Below are 17104 nucleotides of genomic sequence, written 5' to 3'. Positions count from 1 at the left end.
TATTATTAGTTTACTATAAATTATGAAAGAATTTAAATCAAACGGATGGAAAGTAATGTGAACAGTTATATTTGCACTGCTGTGTTATAATACAATAATTTTCAGATATACAAACTGGAAAATAATATATATACATATATAATATATATATTATATATATATATATATATATATATATATATATATATATATACATATATAATATATATATTATATATATATATATATATATATAATAATTTATATAACAAATTTATATTTATGAATAGAATACTGTTTTTCCAGGAGTGTGATTCAAATTCTATAATAAGTATTACAATAAGCAGATTTTTATAATACAATTACTTGTGTTTTGATTTCATTTATGTCGCAATAATACAACCATGTGCTATGAAAATAGCATCAAATAACAATATTAAAAGACTAAGTCTGAATAAAGTAATGAAAATTTTATATATATATATATAAATTTTCCCCTTACATGTAAATTAAAAAATATATATAAATAAGTTAGATTACAATGTGATTTTATTAGTTTTAGAAAGTATATTAATTAAGAGCATGCAATGAAAGAAAGTTAATATAATGCGAAAGTTAATATAATCGATATGCTATTTAAAAATAAATAAAAAATAATGAAATATAATAAAAATTTAAATTAAAAAAAAAAATATACATATATATGATTTGAATGAAAATTTTCCGGGGAATATTTACATATAACTAAAAAGCAGGTAGAAATAAAAAAATCGTATAATATAAATTCTTCACTATTTTCATATAGCAATGGTTGTATCTTATATATATATATATGGATATATGTAATTTTCTTATAAATTCATCACCTATTGTATTATAATTGGTTAGCCTTTGCAATTTTTTCATGAGCATAGCACATACTTTCAATTTTTATAAAAATATATTAAAAATAAAAGATAAAAGATGTAATTATTTACCCTTGAAACATATATTACATGTATACACATATAATTTTTAACGTTAAAAATATAATAAATATAATGATGATCGATTTTGTAGATATGTAAAATTTCTTTTTATTATTTTACGTTTTGTAATTATAATTAATATACGGATTTTATATAATGTATTTTTTATATAGTTTCTATATATAAAAAATTTATATAAAAGACTTTAACATACCTTAAATAATAATGCTTAATGTTAATTTGCACAAGTAGATGGAAATAATCATATTTGAAAATTTAAAAATATTACCTATGCAGTACTACCAACATTAAATACATAAGAATATATTTTTAATCAAATTCTATTATTCGATTTATCTTCCATTTAAATTGCTAATATAAAAATTGATAAAATATATTTTAATTCTAATTTTTTATGTTATTTCATATTGTTAAACATTGTAATTGTATTTTTTACATTTATTAAAGAAATATATTTCATTATATTTACTACCGCCATCTGCTTATCTGATGCGTAATTATATGCGCATTAGTCTGAAATCGATGCTGATTGGTCGAGGTACGTAAAAACAAGACCTAAGAAAAGATCATAAATCATTAAACTAAGTTTACCGAAAAATGATGTTTCATCGTTTCTAAAATGTAATGCTATTGGACGTACTAAATGCGTATAATATTGACCAATAATCGTAAGCATTAAAAAAAAGTAAAATACTCCAATTTGTGCAGCGTGAATTGGCGTAAACGCGTTATACGAAGTGAGTCTTGTGAAAAGTATTTTTCTAGATCAAAAAATGTGGCAATATTTCTTATTACATTGACGAGTTGTTATCATTAGTACGATAATCTTGAAAGTATTACTAAGTTAACGTAGATTCAGGACTATATACACGGTGTTATGCTATCATATATGACGAATATACATTGACAATACATTGACGCTAATTCGCTATCCATTTTTCTAAACGGTTGGTAGAATTTATGCGTTTGGTGTACAGTAGTCCGGCGACGGCGTCCGTTTGTAAGAAAGAAGGAAAAAAGAGGATTCCTTTGTTGGAATCAAAGCTGATCTTCTGTGTTTGAAAATCAAAGAAGATAAAAAATCGGTAAATTTGGTATATTTGAGAATTCAACAAGCTTAGTGAGTACTCCATTTTCCTTCCCCCGATTTTCCTACAAGTTTATTTGCACCTCATTGTAAAGTTTTTCTTTTCTGTAAAGTGGAAGAATAACAGTGGTATATAGAACAATTGAGGGGCTCCCATCCTCGGGAGCTTCAGCGCCTCGGCGCTTAAGCAGTGATAGGAAAAAAAAGGAAGAAATTACGGAAGGGGGAAGGTTAAGAGGACGGCAGGAAAAGGAAGACGCGCCGCCGTCCATCATCATGAAGCTCGTCGACCACGTGGTGAGAAGCTTCAAGGTGGCAAAAGTCTTCAGAGAGAATTCCGATCGTATAAACAGTATCGATTTCTCGCCAAATGGAGATACACTCATCTCCTGTTCGGAGGATGACCAAATTGTTATATATGACTGCGAAAAGGGCACTCAAGTTCGCACAGTCAATTCTAAGAAATATGGTGTCGATTTGATTCATTTCACTCACGCCAAAAATACTGCCATCCACAGCAGTACCAAAGTAGATGATACTATTCGATATCTAAGTTTGCATGATAATAAGTATATACGATACTTCCCTGGTCATACCAAGAAAGTTGTATCACTTTGCATCAGTCCTATAGAAGATACATTCCTTTCCGGATCATTAGATAAGTCCTTGAGGCTTTGGGATTTACGCTCACCAAATTGTCATGGTGTTATGAATGTTTCGGGACGTCCAGTTGCTGCGTATGATCCTGAAGGTTTAATTTTTGCTGCTGGAGTAAATTCAGAGAGTATTAAGCTATATGATTTACGCAGTTTTGATAAAGGACCTTTTGTGACCTTCAGACTTTCTCAAGAGAAGGAATGCGATTGGACTGGATTGAAATTCAGTAGAGATGGTAAGACCATTCTAATATCGACGAATGGTAGTACAATCCGTTTGGTTGATGCTTTTCATGGAACTCCATTACAAACTTTTGCTGGTTATTTAAATAATAAAGGCATCGCAATAGAGGCTAGCTTTAGTCCGGATTCACAGTTCGTATTTAGTGGCTCTACGGATGGTAGAGTACATGTATGGAATGCAGAAACTGGATACAAGGTATGTGTCCTTAATGGAGATCATCCAGCACCAGTTCAGTGTATTCAATTCAATCCAAAATATATGATGTTGGCATCTGCATGTACCAATATGGCTTTCTGGTTACCAACAGTTGATGAAACTGCATAAGACTAATCAGACCAATGTAGGGCAATGCTCTCAGAAATTTATTTATTATTGGTATGGAAACAAGCTGCGAACTACAGCAAACAGAACGAAATGGTGGTCTAAAACTCCTGGGTATATTGATTGAAAGGATATCGCATCTGTAATGTATACAAAATAAAAGAACCGACGTATGAGACGCCGGTACCGGTACGAACCCAAGGAGCAAAAGAATCGCTAAAGAACAAGAAAAGTGGCTGTTATATGATAGCCATGCTCCTTTGTACTTGCACTTGTGTGCTAAAAAATGGCACGTTTGGAGTACGTTATACACTTTCTATGTATGTCGTCGTTGTTTTCGTCGTCTTCATCGTCATGCATCCTATGGCGCGATGAACGCGACCATTATAATACATACCTTGTCACTGTTTAAAATTGTGACATACCATCATTTCTATAACATCTTAAAGTATATTAAATACTGCTAGTATTCGGATGTGTCGTCTTGTGTACATAGTTTCTTCCCGTGTACCTGTGTGTAGTATAATGGATAAAAAGAACAACTTATATGCTAAAAAAAACCTGCTGTGACTGTGAATTTTGCTAAATCACGAACAGTTTTTAGCGTATCTGCTTTTCTTTCACCATTTCTCATTTATATATATATATATAAGGTGAATCACAAAGAAGAATTTTTATTGTAATGATAATAAAATCAAGGCAATACATTTTTTTATGCATCAATTCAAACAAAAAGGTACGTTTAACATTTTGGTACCGTGATATAAGTGACATAACTCTGAATACAATTTTTTAAATAGCAAGGGATAGTTCGCTTACAATTTTCTAAATAGATTTAATTAATATAAAATAAATTAGAATTAAAATAAAATGAACTTTTAAAATAAAGATATTTGTTTTAAAATTTTGATTGCATCGATGCTATGAAAAATGTTAAGAAATTTCGAAAATTAGACTACACACATTAATTTTCTTTATATAGAAACAAACTGTCAATATACATGTACATTCACACAGATGCAACAATCATAAACTAGCACTCAATTATACCTGGTTGATTCTTAGAATTTGAACTTTTATTCATTACTTCATTCATTCATATTTTTGTTTAATCCATTTATTCTCATGTACGACCGTCCGAAAACCAAAGGTGTTTGATCATCATTTTATTGAATACTTCTAAAAGTATATTAATACGATGATATACACACGAAACATACAATGTTATAATAAGCAAAAAGAAGAAAGGTAGTCATCGAGCTTATTTATTACTACATATATACGATAAGCACACGATCGCTCATCTACGTTTTCTTTAACAGCGTTAAGCATTTCGAATTATTACGACTTTTTCTACGATAAAGTTTATACCATATTATCTTGGTCTTGCACGACTGCCACAGATATATACTTGTGTTATTATGCGTTATCGTAACTACGATATATCGTCATCAATTTGCATGCGTTAAACCGGCGGGCCGGAATGAAAAATTAATCAATATTCGTAGTGAACGCAGTAAGGAAAACGTCTAATCATAATCCAGTTATTCTCGAGTTTGACGTAAATCAGACACACAACCTACCCTCCTCCTACCTTCTCCGTAATCCTAGTCTGCCTCGAAGTGCATACAAGTGGACGGGCTTGTTTTTCCAGAATTTGCATTGTAACTAAGTTTACAAGATTACTAGGCAATGTTGTAAAAGAAAAAAAAGAGAAAAAGAAGATTAAAAAACTAACAGAACGAAAAAATAAAAGAAAACTTGCACTGCCGTCGAATATTGTGCACTTACACAAATAAGTATTCTTTGAACTTTTCTAATTGCATTTGATTCTTTGAACTTTAACAAGACAATGAGTTGCTCTAACGCATCGTATATTTTTACATTAATTTCAATTAAAATAAAGTATATTTTTACGTTCGCGCTATATCAGGTTTCCAAGAAAGCGATCATTAGCCTGTCTATTATTCTGTTACCCACCGTAATTCTCAGTTTGTAATTCTAAAGCTGTTTTTTTGATGCTTAGCGACAGAAAAAGAAAAAAAACCAATAAGAAAATTAAGAAATACGAGGTGCATTAGCCTACAAAGATAATGTAAAATGTGATTTAGTTACTTCAAAAATTAATGTTTAGCATATTTTTATGCCGTGTATGTTTAAGAAAAAGATTCTATGAATGTGGATATATTAGATTAAACAAAACAAAAAAAAACAAAAAATAGGATTGTACAGTACTACGCTGGTAGATATTTGTTTTTATAAACCAATATATTTATAATTTACTACTGTCTTTTCTCTTTTTTTATATTTTTACGTATTTAATTTGTTCATTTAATAATTATGAAAATTAGCATTTTTCTGCGTCTGCCAGGATATTTTGCTTCCTGGATTCCTAAGTAAAAAAGTTTAATAACAGGTATGATCGGATGCCTAAAATACTATTTTAAATATTCTTATACAATTGTTATTTTGTTTATATTTACATATTGATTTATGTATAATAAATTTATTAGAAACACAAACTATTTGGAAATCGTTAAAAGAATAAAATTAAAATTATTTATGCATTTACTTGTAACTTTATTGTTACAAGTAACTTCATTTTAAATACAAAACATATACATATATATTTATATTTTGATATATGTAACGTAAAAATTCTTTAAAAAAATTTTAATGTTACTATTAGTTTAAAAAATTATTTTATCGAAAAATTTGTAGTCGTGCCTAAAAAGAAAAGAAAAAGAAGAAATGAAAGAAATTAATTCGCATCACAATAAACTAATAAGTTTCAAGATGTCGAAGATAATTCTCATTTGAGGGAGGGAGGAACAGATCTGAGAAATGACCTGTCTTCTTGTTATTTTTCTTTTTCTTTTTCTTATAAGTATATGTATATATAAATACAATTCTTTTTCATTTACGTTAAGCTAATAGATTTATTTTTTAGATTATAACTTGAAGAGAAAACGTTATAATATTTTATTGGATTGGAAGAGGATGCATGTTTTTTTTTGCGTACGTGGATATATCTACAAGGCTGGATGCACCCATTCGTCGTATACTTTCGTGTACGATCGTGCTCCGAAGATCAGTAGCAGCGGGCATGCATGCATGCGCGCATGCATGTATGTATGTATGCGTGCGTCATGTATGATCTTTCTGCTTACGTGATGTGTATGGATTATGTATGTATATATGTATGTATGTATGCGTCGTACGCTTGCTCTTCTTCGTTATGTAAAATAGTATTTTTATAAAGATAAAACAGTGTATGCAAGGTCTAGAAAGTCATAATGTTAAAAAAAGAAAAAAAGAGAAACAAGAAAGAACACGCAAGAGATGCGATGATGATGACGTTCGGATTAAATAAAATAAAAATTTGCTAAGAGAACATCAATTACATTATCACGTGAGAAGTAAATAAAAAAAAAAGTATAAAAATAAATGCTGGCACGGAATAGGAAATTTTTTCTTCGTTACGTTTTAATTACAATGTTCGATTAATATATTTATCTAGAATAAATGTTCAACGGACATTTTACTGCCAGCCGATTGATTGATTATTATAAGTGCCAATTTGAGCACATTACCCGATGCTAAATGAAATTTAAATAAACAATTAAAAAAGAAAGAAAGAAAACAAATAAGAGAAAAGAAAACATAAAAAACCTGTTAAATCCTTCAAAACGTAAAACACTATGTTCCTATTCTTAAAAGAAAAACGAATACATAGTTGTAATCTATCAATGGATTAGTCCCATGTGGAGTTCTCTTTTTTTCTTTCTCTTTTTTCTAATTAATACTATCAAGCGTTTGAATGAATAAAAATCTGGTGAAATGGCTGATAAATCTATCGAATTTGTTAAGTAGGATCAATCAATTTCAACATCTCATTTTGAATATGTAGATCACATATTTTAAATATTAGAATTTACACTTAAATCAACTTTTCATTTGTTTATCTTTTTTATTTTTTGATATCAAATTAATTTTAATAGAAAATATTTGAAAAGTAGAACTTTTGGTATATGTATATATATATTCTATTGCTTCCAAGTTTCAATGGAGAAAACAAAACGAACTTTTTCTTTTTCTCACGATAGTGGATTAGATGAATATATGAATTGAAAGAAAGTGTTCTTATTCTTCCTTGTTCAGATCCCTGCTAACATTTATTCGTACAGTCCATTTCAGATATTATTATTAATTGGCGTAAGGAATTCAAAAGTAGAAATATAGATTTTCAATTTTAATATTTAGTTTCTTCTTTTTTAAGTTTCAAGATCCTATATAAATATCAGTATGGATATAAAACTTTTACTAAATTCAGACTTTTGGTATTGTATGACATTGTTATCGGAAAGGATGTGAATGTATTAATCAAATGTGAAGTTTCATTTATATAAATTGTATTCTTTTATCCATTTAAGTTATGTAAAGATACTGATAATTAAATTTCACTTAAAATACCATTCATTTGATGAATCTTACCTGTATAGTTTATTTTTGTCAAAATATAATAAATTTAATCAAATGTAGAATAAGAAATTTAATTTTAAATATTACTTCGTTCATCTATTATTTTTATATGATATAACTCTTGGACTTCTGTGGGAATTGGAACAGGAGCTTCAGACATCAAGTCTCGTCCTTCTATTGTTTTTGGGAATGCTATAACATTTCTTATACCTTCCGCATTGCAGAGTATACAAAGGAGACGATCCAGACCTAAAAAGTACGTAAATATTAATATCAATTTTTAGTAAATAAATTGAATATTTTATAATAAGTAAAAATACAAAAGTAAATACCCAATGCTATACCACCGTGAGGTGGTGCACCACTAGACAATGCTTCAAGCATATGTGAAAGTTGTTTTTCATTTATGTTCAACATTTTAAATATTTGTTTTTGAAGATTTGTATCGTGAATTCTTATAGAACCTCCTCCTATTTCTGAACCATTTAAAATTAAATCATAATGTAAACCTCGCACCTGTAAAAATGAAGAATGAATTGTATAAATTAATTCTGGGTATTGCTGATAAATCTAATACCTTTTCAGGTTCTGTTTCAAGATATTTCATATCTTCTGGATGAGGTTGTGTAAATGGATGATGCATACTTTCTAATAATTGTGATTCATTTACTTCAAATAATGGAAAATTAATAAGCCATAAAAAGTTGTAGCCAGGTGAACGTATTTTTAAATTATTATTTTCCAATACGTTTGTAAATTCAATTCGAAATTTTCCTAAAAGCTTTTGCTAAAATTGGTACAAAATAATATTTATTTTTAAAATTTATTGTAAAAGTTCAATATAATAAAAATATATACATACAGAATTAAGCTTAGGACCAACGGTTAAAAAAAGAACATCTCCAATGTTCAGATTTAATGTTCGTATTACATCTTCTACTATTTTCGTAGAAAATAATTTTTCCAATTGTAATTTCCAAGAATTATCCAAAGTTTTTATTTGAAACAGTTTGACAGTTGGAAAATATTTGTTTTTTATATCATTAAATTCTTCTCTAACAGAACGTGTTAAGTATTTCTAAAATATTGAAATATAAAAATATTAATTTCAAACATATATTATTTAAATATTATATATAATATTATAAGATAACTTACACATTTATTGGGAAAAACTAAAGCACAGACTTCGCAATCTTTGCTATTTGTTAATTTCATATCTTTCTCCAATGTAGCCATATTAACAAATTTTGTAAGATACTGAATCTGTCAACATGATATAATGTACATTTAGTAAGTAATAATGAATATAAAGTTTACACACGTACGTGCGTTTAAAAAAATAATTTTCTTACTTCATAAGGTATTCTCAAGTCTGGTTGATCTGTACCATACAACTTCATTGCATCCTCATAGGTTAAGCGTTTAAAAGGTATAGTTATAGTTTCTGGCCAACTATACTTTAGTAGATTTTCGATTAAATCTATTATTCCCTCTTGATCAACAAATGACATTTCAATATCTAGCTGTATAATAGTTTTGTTATACATTTTTATAATGTTTTTTTAACGAATAGGTATTTAATCACCCACTTGTGTAAATTCTGGCTGTCTATCATGTCTTGCACTTTCATCCCTGTAACATCGAGCAATTTGAAAATACCTATCAATTCCACCCACCATAAGTAATTGTTTGAATTGTTGTGGGCTTTGCACAAGGGAATAAAACTTTCCTGGATGTCTTGTTGGAACTATAAATTCTTGTGCACCCTGTATTAAATAAAATATATTTCAGATACGTTAAATTATTATTAATTTAACACATAGTTTATAATTACATACCCCAGGTGTATTTTTAAAAAGTGTTGGTGTTTCCACATCTACGAAGTCACACTCATTGATTAAGTATTCTCTCATCTTCATTAAAAGTTTAGAACGTATTCTTAAATTCTTTTGTATTTCAGGATACCTTAAAGCAAGATATCTATATTTCATTTGAGTTACTTCCTTTGCCTTGTTAAATTGCCTAATAGAAAATGGAAGATGTTCTGATGCTTTATTTAAAACTTTTATAGAATCAACTAATATTTCTATATCACCGGTCTTCATTTTTTTGTTTATTTGTCCTTCGGGTCTCATATTTACCATTCCAACAACACATATAACACTTTCATATGGTAGATCTTTTATCATCTCTATTAAATCTGTTCTCTAAAAAATATATTAATTATTTCATTAAATTCTTATATATTGGGTTATATAAAAGCAAAATGTGTGTGTGTTAAAAAAGAAAACAACATACATTATCAGATATGAAAAGTTGTGTAGAACCATATGCATCTCTTAAAGTTATAAACTTATTCATTCTCTGAAACTCAATCCAACCGTTAAGCTGAACCATAGATCCAACATTTTTGCTAGTTAACTCGCCACAAGTATGTGATCTCAGACAATACTTGTTTACTGGTAAATTTGATCTGTCTAAAGGAGATACTTGTTGAACAACTAAATCATGAGTAAGTCTTACAACAGTTGGTACAGAATATTTCATCGAAACAGACTAAAAAGAAGATAAAAGATTTTATGCTATATATCAATAAAAATGCAAATGCTAATATTAGATATAAGACTTACAAATAAATCTAATATAGAAGGAAGATGTCTTGATATCATACGTGGGTTTAACCGATAAATTAACCTCTCACTGGCAAGCATGTTTAATAAAATAGAATACTATAATAATTGCAAATAAACTTTTAAATTGTTCTTAATTTTCATTGATTAATGTTATCAAGTTTATTCAATTTATATGTTAACATCTGTAATAATATATATTTGTGATTATTATTTTGCTAATGTTGCAAGTTTCTGTACAAATGAAATTTAATTTGTCACGATAAGTGTCTGCAAAGTATACTTAATCTGAAAAAAATTGATAAAATCTTCTAAGAGTCACGAATTTTCGAATAACATATGAAAAATTAATGTACTAAATTTCACAAATATCTAATGTTAATATTTATTTATATATATAGTGTATCTTTATATAGGTACATTGATTAAAAACTTTACATGTAAATGTAATAAAATGTATTTATATTGATTAACAATAATAATATTCTTTGATAATGGAAATATTTAATTGCCAATAATAATTAATTTGAAATTTTATATTATTTTTCGAAAAAGTTCAAATTCCATTATTTCTTAAAATCGTCAATTTAAATTTACCGCGTAAAGTATAACCAATCATTTTATAGTTATAGACATTGGTATTATTATTGTTATTATAGACTTGTAATATAAAATCGATTCTATCAATTTAAAAACTATAAAAAAGATTTTTGTTAAATTGAATATTTTATTAAATATAAAAACGAAATATAATATTCAATTTTTTAAATTAATATGCTATATTAGAGAAAGATTATAAATGTTAAAATGTTCCTATATATTCGATACTTTAATTGAAACTTTCGATTCTAGTTGATTCTAGTGCGATTTCTCGAAACTTTCCTTTTAAAGACAGATACTTGAGATTAAGAATTAATTTTATTGGGTAAAAACTCTATAATCTTATTCGTACAAATCAAATAGTTTCGACGTGAAACGTTTGACCGATTTACTATCTAAATACAGATGATTTCATTGATAATGCGAAATAAAATGATGCCAAATAAACTATCTAATGATATATACGAATGAATGAATTTAACAATAACAATTGATGTGTATTAACAAAGTTTCGATATAATCATTTTTCAACTGTATAATATTAATCGGAATTTTTTTGTCGCAGTAAGTTTGAAATTAATGCAAACGAACAAAAAAGACAAAAAAGAAAATAAAAAAGGAACAATAACCACACAGTATATGCAATCTCAAATGGCTTAATTACGTATCAAAGACGTCAAACGTGTTACAAATACGTGTCATCTTTTTATCTCGAAGAAATCTTGCCAGTGTAATAAAAGAAAAAAAAAAAATTCGCTCCGTCGTAGTAATGTCAATTTAGATCAACATACACAGCCATTTTGCCGATCAGAATGTATAGCCATTCGAGAGACAAGGTTTTCTTTATTTTTAAAACCCACTTCTCTACTTCATGATTCTCTGAATTTTGTCAAGTGTATATTATCGTCTAAAAGAAAAAGAAAAAAAAGAAAGGAAAAATTTGAAGGTGTACTTCGATGCGCGTATAGATTGTTTAATAGCAACAGTGTTTAACCACGACGAAATTCTCTGTCGAGACTGTTGCATCTAACGTCTAACCTGACTTTTATTTTAAAAGCACGTTTCGAATCTAAGCCTTTTTTAATTGTGAATGTAAACACAAGGAGAGATATAGATCGATTTTTAATTCGTAATTTATATTTACGCTTTTCGATAATCTTATCACGATTAGTGGGAAAAGTTGTTGCAGCAGTGGTAAATTTTCTACTTTTATAGTTTTCGTAAGTTTATTGATTAAAACGTTATGCGATTTCATCAAAGAACTTTTTTACTTTTTTCTTTTAAAGAATAATATGTGCTCTTTGTTTTATTTATGGTCGTGATTAAATTGTGATTTAAGAATAAAAAATAAAGATAAGTCAACAACTCAACACAAAATAGATAGTGCGTGTATATATATATAATAGTGTTTTATTAATAAAAGGAATAACAAGAAAAAAGATTTATTGAAACGTAGATATTATAAATATAGTATTTTAAAGTTTAGTGATCAACTGCGATTTTAATAGTAAAAAAAAAGTAAGTCATTAAAAAAAAACGAATTTAAATGAAATTTTATTTCTGTCACAAAAATAGGAATTTATGCAATGTAAATCGCATCATTGATACGTCGTTGTAATTATTACATTGTTACAGATAGTACTCCAATCGTTTTAATGACAAATATATTGTATGAGATAAAAGTAACAAGAACAATAAGAAGCATCTAATAAAAATGATTTTGTCGCTTGAAAAGACATTGGAATGACTATGATTAAAAGGATATAAGATCAATGATTGATCTTTAAAACTTGTATAAATGTATATTAGTAATTTTTTTTATTGATAATTTATTATACACATATAAATATATAGATATAAATAATTGATATGCTATCTTTTAGATATATAAAAGATTAATTATTAAAGAAAGTTTGCAATGGATGAAAGGAGAGTAGCAGATTATTTTGTTGTCGCTGGTCTACCAGGGCATAACGATGACATTATAGGAGAGAACGAAGTTAATGATGAATTAGAAGATTGGTGTCAAGAAGGAACGCATTTGAAAGATATACATATGCAACCACCTATCACAGATCTTGCTGTCATTTTTCCAGCTTTAGGTGAACAGTGTCCTGAAGGTTATACATTGTTAGAATATACCGTGTCCGGTATCCCAGCTGATTTAAATCATGGCAGCTTACGAACAAATGAATGTTATCTATGCTATAGGAGAGGTCGAGATAAACCACCTTTAGTTGATATTGGTAATTTTTCTATTTTAAATTATTAATGACTACAGAAATTATTAAAATTATATCAAGTATGAAGTGACGTATGTGATTTTTAAAGGTGTAATATATGAAGGGAAAGAGCGTATAATGCAGGATGCACAAATAGTACTAGAAACTCCCAAAGGACACATAGCGAATGTTAACAATTCAACTTCAAAAATATTTGTAACATATAGACGAGCAAGTCAAAAAATGCCTTGTAATTCTCTTGTTGTTACTGATATATGTGTTATTTTGAAAAACAAAGGGGAAACTCCTCCACATGCGTTCTGTGTTATTAATAAGAATTTAAATAAGGGAATGTTGGGCAGTGACGTATTCTTATGCTACAAGAAATCCATGAATCGTGCTAATCTTATATCGTTCAAACCAGCAATACTTTATAAGTATCCGACAACTGATTATAACAGCTTCGTTTTTCCAAATTCAGTTGCCATGTTTTGCTTACCTATGGGAGCAACTATAGAATGTTGGCCAAAAATGGCTTGTAAACCTAAGTCATTATTTTCAACATTTGTCTTAACTGTCTCGGATGCTGCACAAAAAATATATGGCTCGGCTATAACGTTTTATGAAGAGTTTACATTGCCACCAGATGCTTTAAGCTGTAAAGGAAATTTGGATATGGAAGATATAGAGGAAAATACAAAAAATAATGGTATGTGATTTTATGTACTCTTTAAAATTTTTTTAAGATTTTCTATTAATTAAGCATGGTTGCATGAAATAAAGGTAGTATAATATATGCTGATAACAACTAATATATAAAGTGCATTCTTTTATTTTTTTTTTTTTCATTTTTTTATTTTTTTATTAGAAAAACATTTTTAGTTATTTTAAATGTAACTGTTTAATGTGCATTTCAGCTGATAGTATTGAATTAACGGAGGAGTTTCATCAATCAAAAGCAAAAATGTTCAGAAAATACGGAATACTTAAGAAGCTTAATATATCCCAATGGGCAAAATTACAATTTACAGATCCTAGCAGTCAGTCATTAAATATCAGCAAATCAATATGTATATTATCACATTGGCCATTTTTTGATACATTTGAAAAATTTCTAGTCTTTCTGCATAGCATGGTCAATGGAAAACCTCAAAATGTTTCTATAGAAAAGTATATTTCTTATTTTTTGTGTGATATACCTTTTCCAAGTCCTCAAAGATCAAGAATTCTTGTGCAACTTAGCAGTAAAGATAGACTAATCTTGACTCAACCAGAAGATTTAGTTTTGCCTAGATCTGGTGCCAGTTTTAGGCAATTATTAATCAATTTGGGTCCTGATAATTGCTTATTGATATTGCTCCTAATCTTAACAGAGCAAAAAATATTGGTTCATTCATTACGGCCTGATGTGCTAACTTCAGTGAGTGAAGCTATTGCAATGATTTTGTTTCCATTCAAATGGCAATGCCCGTATATACCACTCTGTCCATTAGGTTTAGCCGAGGTATATTTTATTATAAATTAAACTCTAAAAATGATTTACCATGCATTACTAATTTAATTAAAAATTTTAATATGTAAATTACAGGTCTTGCATGCACCGCTACCATTTTTAATTGGCGTTGACTCAAGGTTTTTCGATTTATATGATCCACCATCTGATGTTAATTGTGTCAATCTTGATACAAATAATATAGCAATTTGCGATGACAAGAAATATTTGAATGTAAAATTACTCCCTAAGAAGGCAGCTAGACAGCTTAGAAATTGTTTAGAACATCTCTATTCAAAATTAACCTCTCTTGGAAAGATATATTCTTCTCAAAAAGGTAATCATTAATTATATACATTTTTAAATGGTTAACATGTGAAATAATTTTTAAGTAATTAAACTATTTTTACATATATTTGACATTTCAGACCAAGAACATGGTGATTTTAGTGTAGATAAAGAATTCCAACAAAAACAAAAAGAACAAGCATTGGAACTTGAAATACAAGACGCTTTTTTAAAATTCACTGCTACTATTTTAAAAGGCTATCGATCTTTCTTATTACCAATTACGAAGGCTCCTACTGTAGGATCAACAGATCCAACAAGTTTATTTAATATGCAAGAATTTTTAAGAAGTCGTGACAAGGCTCATGCAAAATTTTATAGTATGCTTGTTAGAACTCAAATGTTCATAAGGTAATTAATATGTCAAATTCAATGTAATATTTTTACTAGATATCTTTATGTTTGTATTTAATATATTTTTGTTTTTGATATTACTTTTTTGATAATTACTCTTAGATTCATCGAAGAAAGAAGTTTTGTATCTGATATGGATATGGCTGGCCTAGCTTTTTTTGATGAATGTACTGAACGTGTGGAGGAAGAGAATGGTAGAAAAATTTATGTTACTTTATATTTTTTATATTCCTATAATATTTATATATTAATAGATATTTATTTAATCATTATCATAAATATATAAGATACGAAAAATTTCATTTTATTTTTAAAATTTATAGTTACACTCTTGGAATTGGATGAATCTCAACATAGCGAACGTACAGTATTTATACCTCCTCCTGATGCAGGACCAAATCATGGACTTTTTATATATAAAACGTTTAAATTAAATTCTGAATTAATGAGGCCTGAAAAAAACTTTAATTTAAGAAATCCAGCTTTAAATGCTTTTGGAATTGTACCTGGAAGTCCTATGGCACGTAGGACTAAGCATGAAATAAAAGTAGCTCAGAAAATGGCGCGGAAACAGGTAAATGATCGTTAACAATTATATTCAAATTATTGATTAAATTCTTTGAATATTTTTTGATATTATTTATTTTATTTACAGGCAGCAATGCCAGATAGATGGGCAAGATGTTTACTTGGGACATGCTACAGTCTTTGGTTTCTACATTTACCAGCAATGTTACAGGCTTCCAGTCAACCAGCTGCAATTTTGCATCAAGCATATGAATTATTAGTTCGCATGCAAAAATTACATCTTGATCCTATGGAAGAGGTATTATATAATAGTATGAATGTATATATTTGATATAAAGGATAAATAAACATTGCATTTGTTTGTAGGTTTGTTACAGAGCTATGATGCAACTTTGTGGAGTATATGGACAACCAGTATTAGCTGTTAAGTTATTATTTCACATGAAACGTAGCGGTGTACAGCCAAATGCCCTAACATATGGATTTTATAACAAAGTTCGTGATCTCTTTTCAATTATATATTATAACATATATGCATATTATATTAATATACTATTTTTTACTATTATCGCAGGCTGTCCTAGAAGCAACATGGCCTTCTGATATGACAAATTCAAGTCAGTTAATGTGGAATAAATTACGAAATGTTATTGTTGGGGCAGCTTTGTTTAAAAAGGCTGGTAGGAAAGGTGCCAGAAGAAGACATAATTCCAATGCTGATTTTTTAAATACTGATGGAATAACTGAGGAAATGGAACATGCTCTTTCCAGATCTAGCCTTGATAGTAGTCATTCTCAAGATACAGAAGCAGCTCATAGTGACTGTAAGTCATTTATTATTTATAAAAATATATATTTAAAAAAATTTAGGAAATAAATATTATTTAATATTAAATTCTTTGTTGTTTTGTTTTGCAGCAACAAAAGGTAGTTCTGTGCCTGATTTACCAGGATTTGGATCATATGAATTGAAAACTAAGCTTCTTAGACAAAACAGTATCGTAAAAGATCAAGCGTTGCCGAATATGGTGCAATCAGAGAAATTAAATCGTTCTTTTAGTAATCCAAGGTATTATACAGAATAATAATTATCATTAGTTTTGGATGTATCCAACAGGATGATTATGTACCGTTTATGTTATGCACGAAATATGCATGTATAAAAATAT

The 17104-nt window shown here is 28.2% G+C and overlaps 3 protein-coding genes across 12 annotated transcripts in view; 2 read left to right on the top strand and 1 right to left on the bottom strand.

Moving 5' to 3' along the window:
* The first annotated feature begins 1525 nt into the window (after nt 1-1525).
* Nucleotides 1526-7751, top strand: Wdr82 (WD repeat domain 82). Of its 2 annotated transcripts, none has more exons than XM_015323572.2 (2): nt 1526-2088; nt 2169-7751. In XM_015323572.2, the coding sequence occupies exon 2, from the start codon at nt 2332-2334 to the stop codon at nt 3277-3279; it is 948 nt and encodes a 315-aa protein (XP_015179058.1). In that variant the 5' UTR covers nt 1526-2088; nt 2169-2331; the 3' UTR covers nt 3280-7751. The 2 variants fall into 2 exon arrangements, with proteins under 2 accessions (XP_015179058.1, XP_015179064.1); XM_015323578.2 differs by having other exon boundaries at nt 2151-7751.
* Nucleotides 7672-11904, bottom strand: AspRS-m (aspartyl-tRNA synthetase, mitochondrial). 3 transcript variants are annotated; one of them, XM_089173565.1, is made up of 11 exons: nt 11783-11904; nt 10392-10576; nt 10060-10317; nt 9600-9968; nt 9351-9527; nt 9114-9284; nt 8917-9024; nt 8621-8836; nt 8336-8545; nt 8091-8274; nt 7672-8007 (listed from the first exon to the last, which is right to left on the bottom strand). In XM_089173565.1, the coding sequence occupies exons 2-11, from the start codon at nt 10470-10472 to the stop codon at nt 7835-7837; spliced, it is 1947 nt and encodes a 648-aa protein (XP_089029691.1). In that variant the 5' UTR covers nt 10473-10576; nt 11783-11904; the 3' UTR covers nt 7672-7834. The 3 variants fall into 3 exon arrangements, with proteins under 3 accessions (XP_089029691.1, XP_015179040.2, XP_015179047.2); XM_015323554.2 differs by lacking the exon at nt 11783-11904 and adding an exon at nt 10679-10736; XM_015323561.2 differs by lacking the exon at nt 11783-11904 and having other exon boundaries at nt 10060-10238; nt 10392-10769.
* Crag (DENN domain-containing protein Crag) overlaps nt 11015-17104 on the top strand; it is a 12411-nt gene continuing 6321 nt past the window's right edge. For 3 of the 7 annotated variants that reach the window (XR_001475704.2, XM_015320872.2, XM_089173554.1), the window contains exons 1-13: nt 12367-12509; nt 12627-12791; nt 12875-13237; nt 13323-13922; nt 14131-14717; nt 14802-15042; nt 15134-15404; nt 15510-15601; nt 15731-15981; nt 16063-16233; nt 16302-16430; nt 16510-16759; nt 16854-17004. Coding sequence is in view for 6 of the 7 variants with exons in the window: in XM_015320872.2 (XP_015176358.1) it covers nt 12910-13237; nt 13323-13922; nt 14131-14717; nt 14802-15042; nt 15134-15404; nt 15510-15601; nt 15731-15981; nt 16063-16233; nt 16302-16430; nt 16510-16759; nt 16854-17004 (3071 nt within the window). In the remaining variant the exon portion in view is untranslated. Of the gene's footprint in view, nt 11556-12069; nt 12212-12366; nt 12510-12626; nt 12800-12874; nt 13238-13322; nt 13923-14130; nt 14718-14801; nt 15043-15133; nt 15405-15509; nt 15602-15730; nt 15982-16062; nt 16234-16301; nt 16431-16509; nt 16760-16853; nt 17005-17104 lie in introns of those variants that run through there. The other 4 variants (XM_015320862.2, XM_089173556.1, XM_015320844.2 and 1 more) reach the window with 4 other exon arrangements.

Source organism: Polistes dominula, unplaced genomic scaffold (assembly GCF_049000335.1).
Source record: "Polistes dominula isolate Pdom_NZ unplaced genomic scaffold, Pdom_raw_medaka contig_33, whole genome shotgun sequence".
Taxonomy (NCBI): Eukaryota; Metazoa; Arthropoda; class Insecta; order Hymenoptera; family Vespidae; genus Polistes; species Polistes dominula.
Note: the sequence above shows the minus strand (reverse complement) of the source record. Positions and strands in the feature narration are given on the sequence as shown.

Bases quoted from the DNA above. Each gene is read 5' to 3' on its own strand.
- Wdr82 (XM_015323572.2), top strand. From the start codon at position 2,332: ATGAAGCTCGTCGACCACGTGGTGAGAAGCTTCAAGGTGGCAAAAGTC.
- AspRS-m (XM_089173565.1), bottom strand. From the start codon at position 10,472: ATGCTTGCCAGTGAGAGGTTAATTTATCGGTTAAACCCACGTATGATA. The intron at 8,546-8,620 runs GTATGTATATAT...TACCAATTTTAG, and splicing joins TTGGTCCTAAGCTTAATTCT to CAAAAGCTTTTAGGAAAATT. The intron at 8,275-8,335 runs GTATTAGATTTA...TCATTTTTACAG, and splicing joins TTGAAACAGAACCTGAAAAG to GTGCGAGGTTTACATTATGA.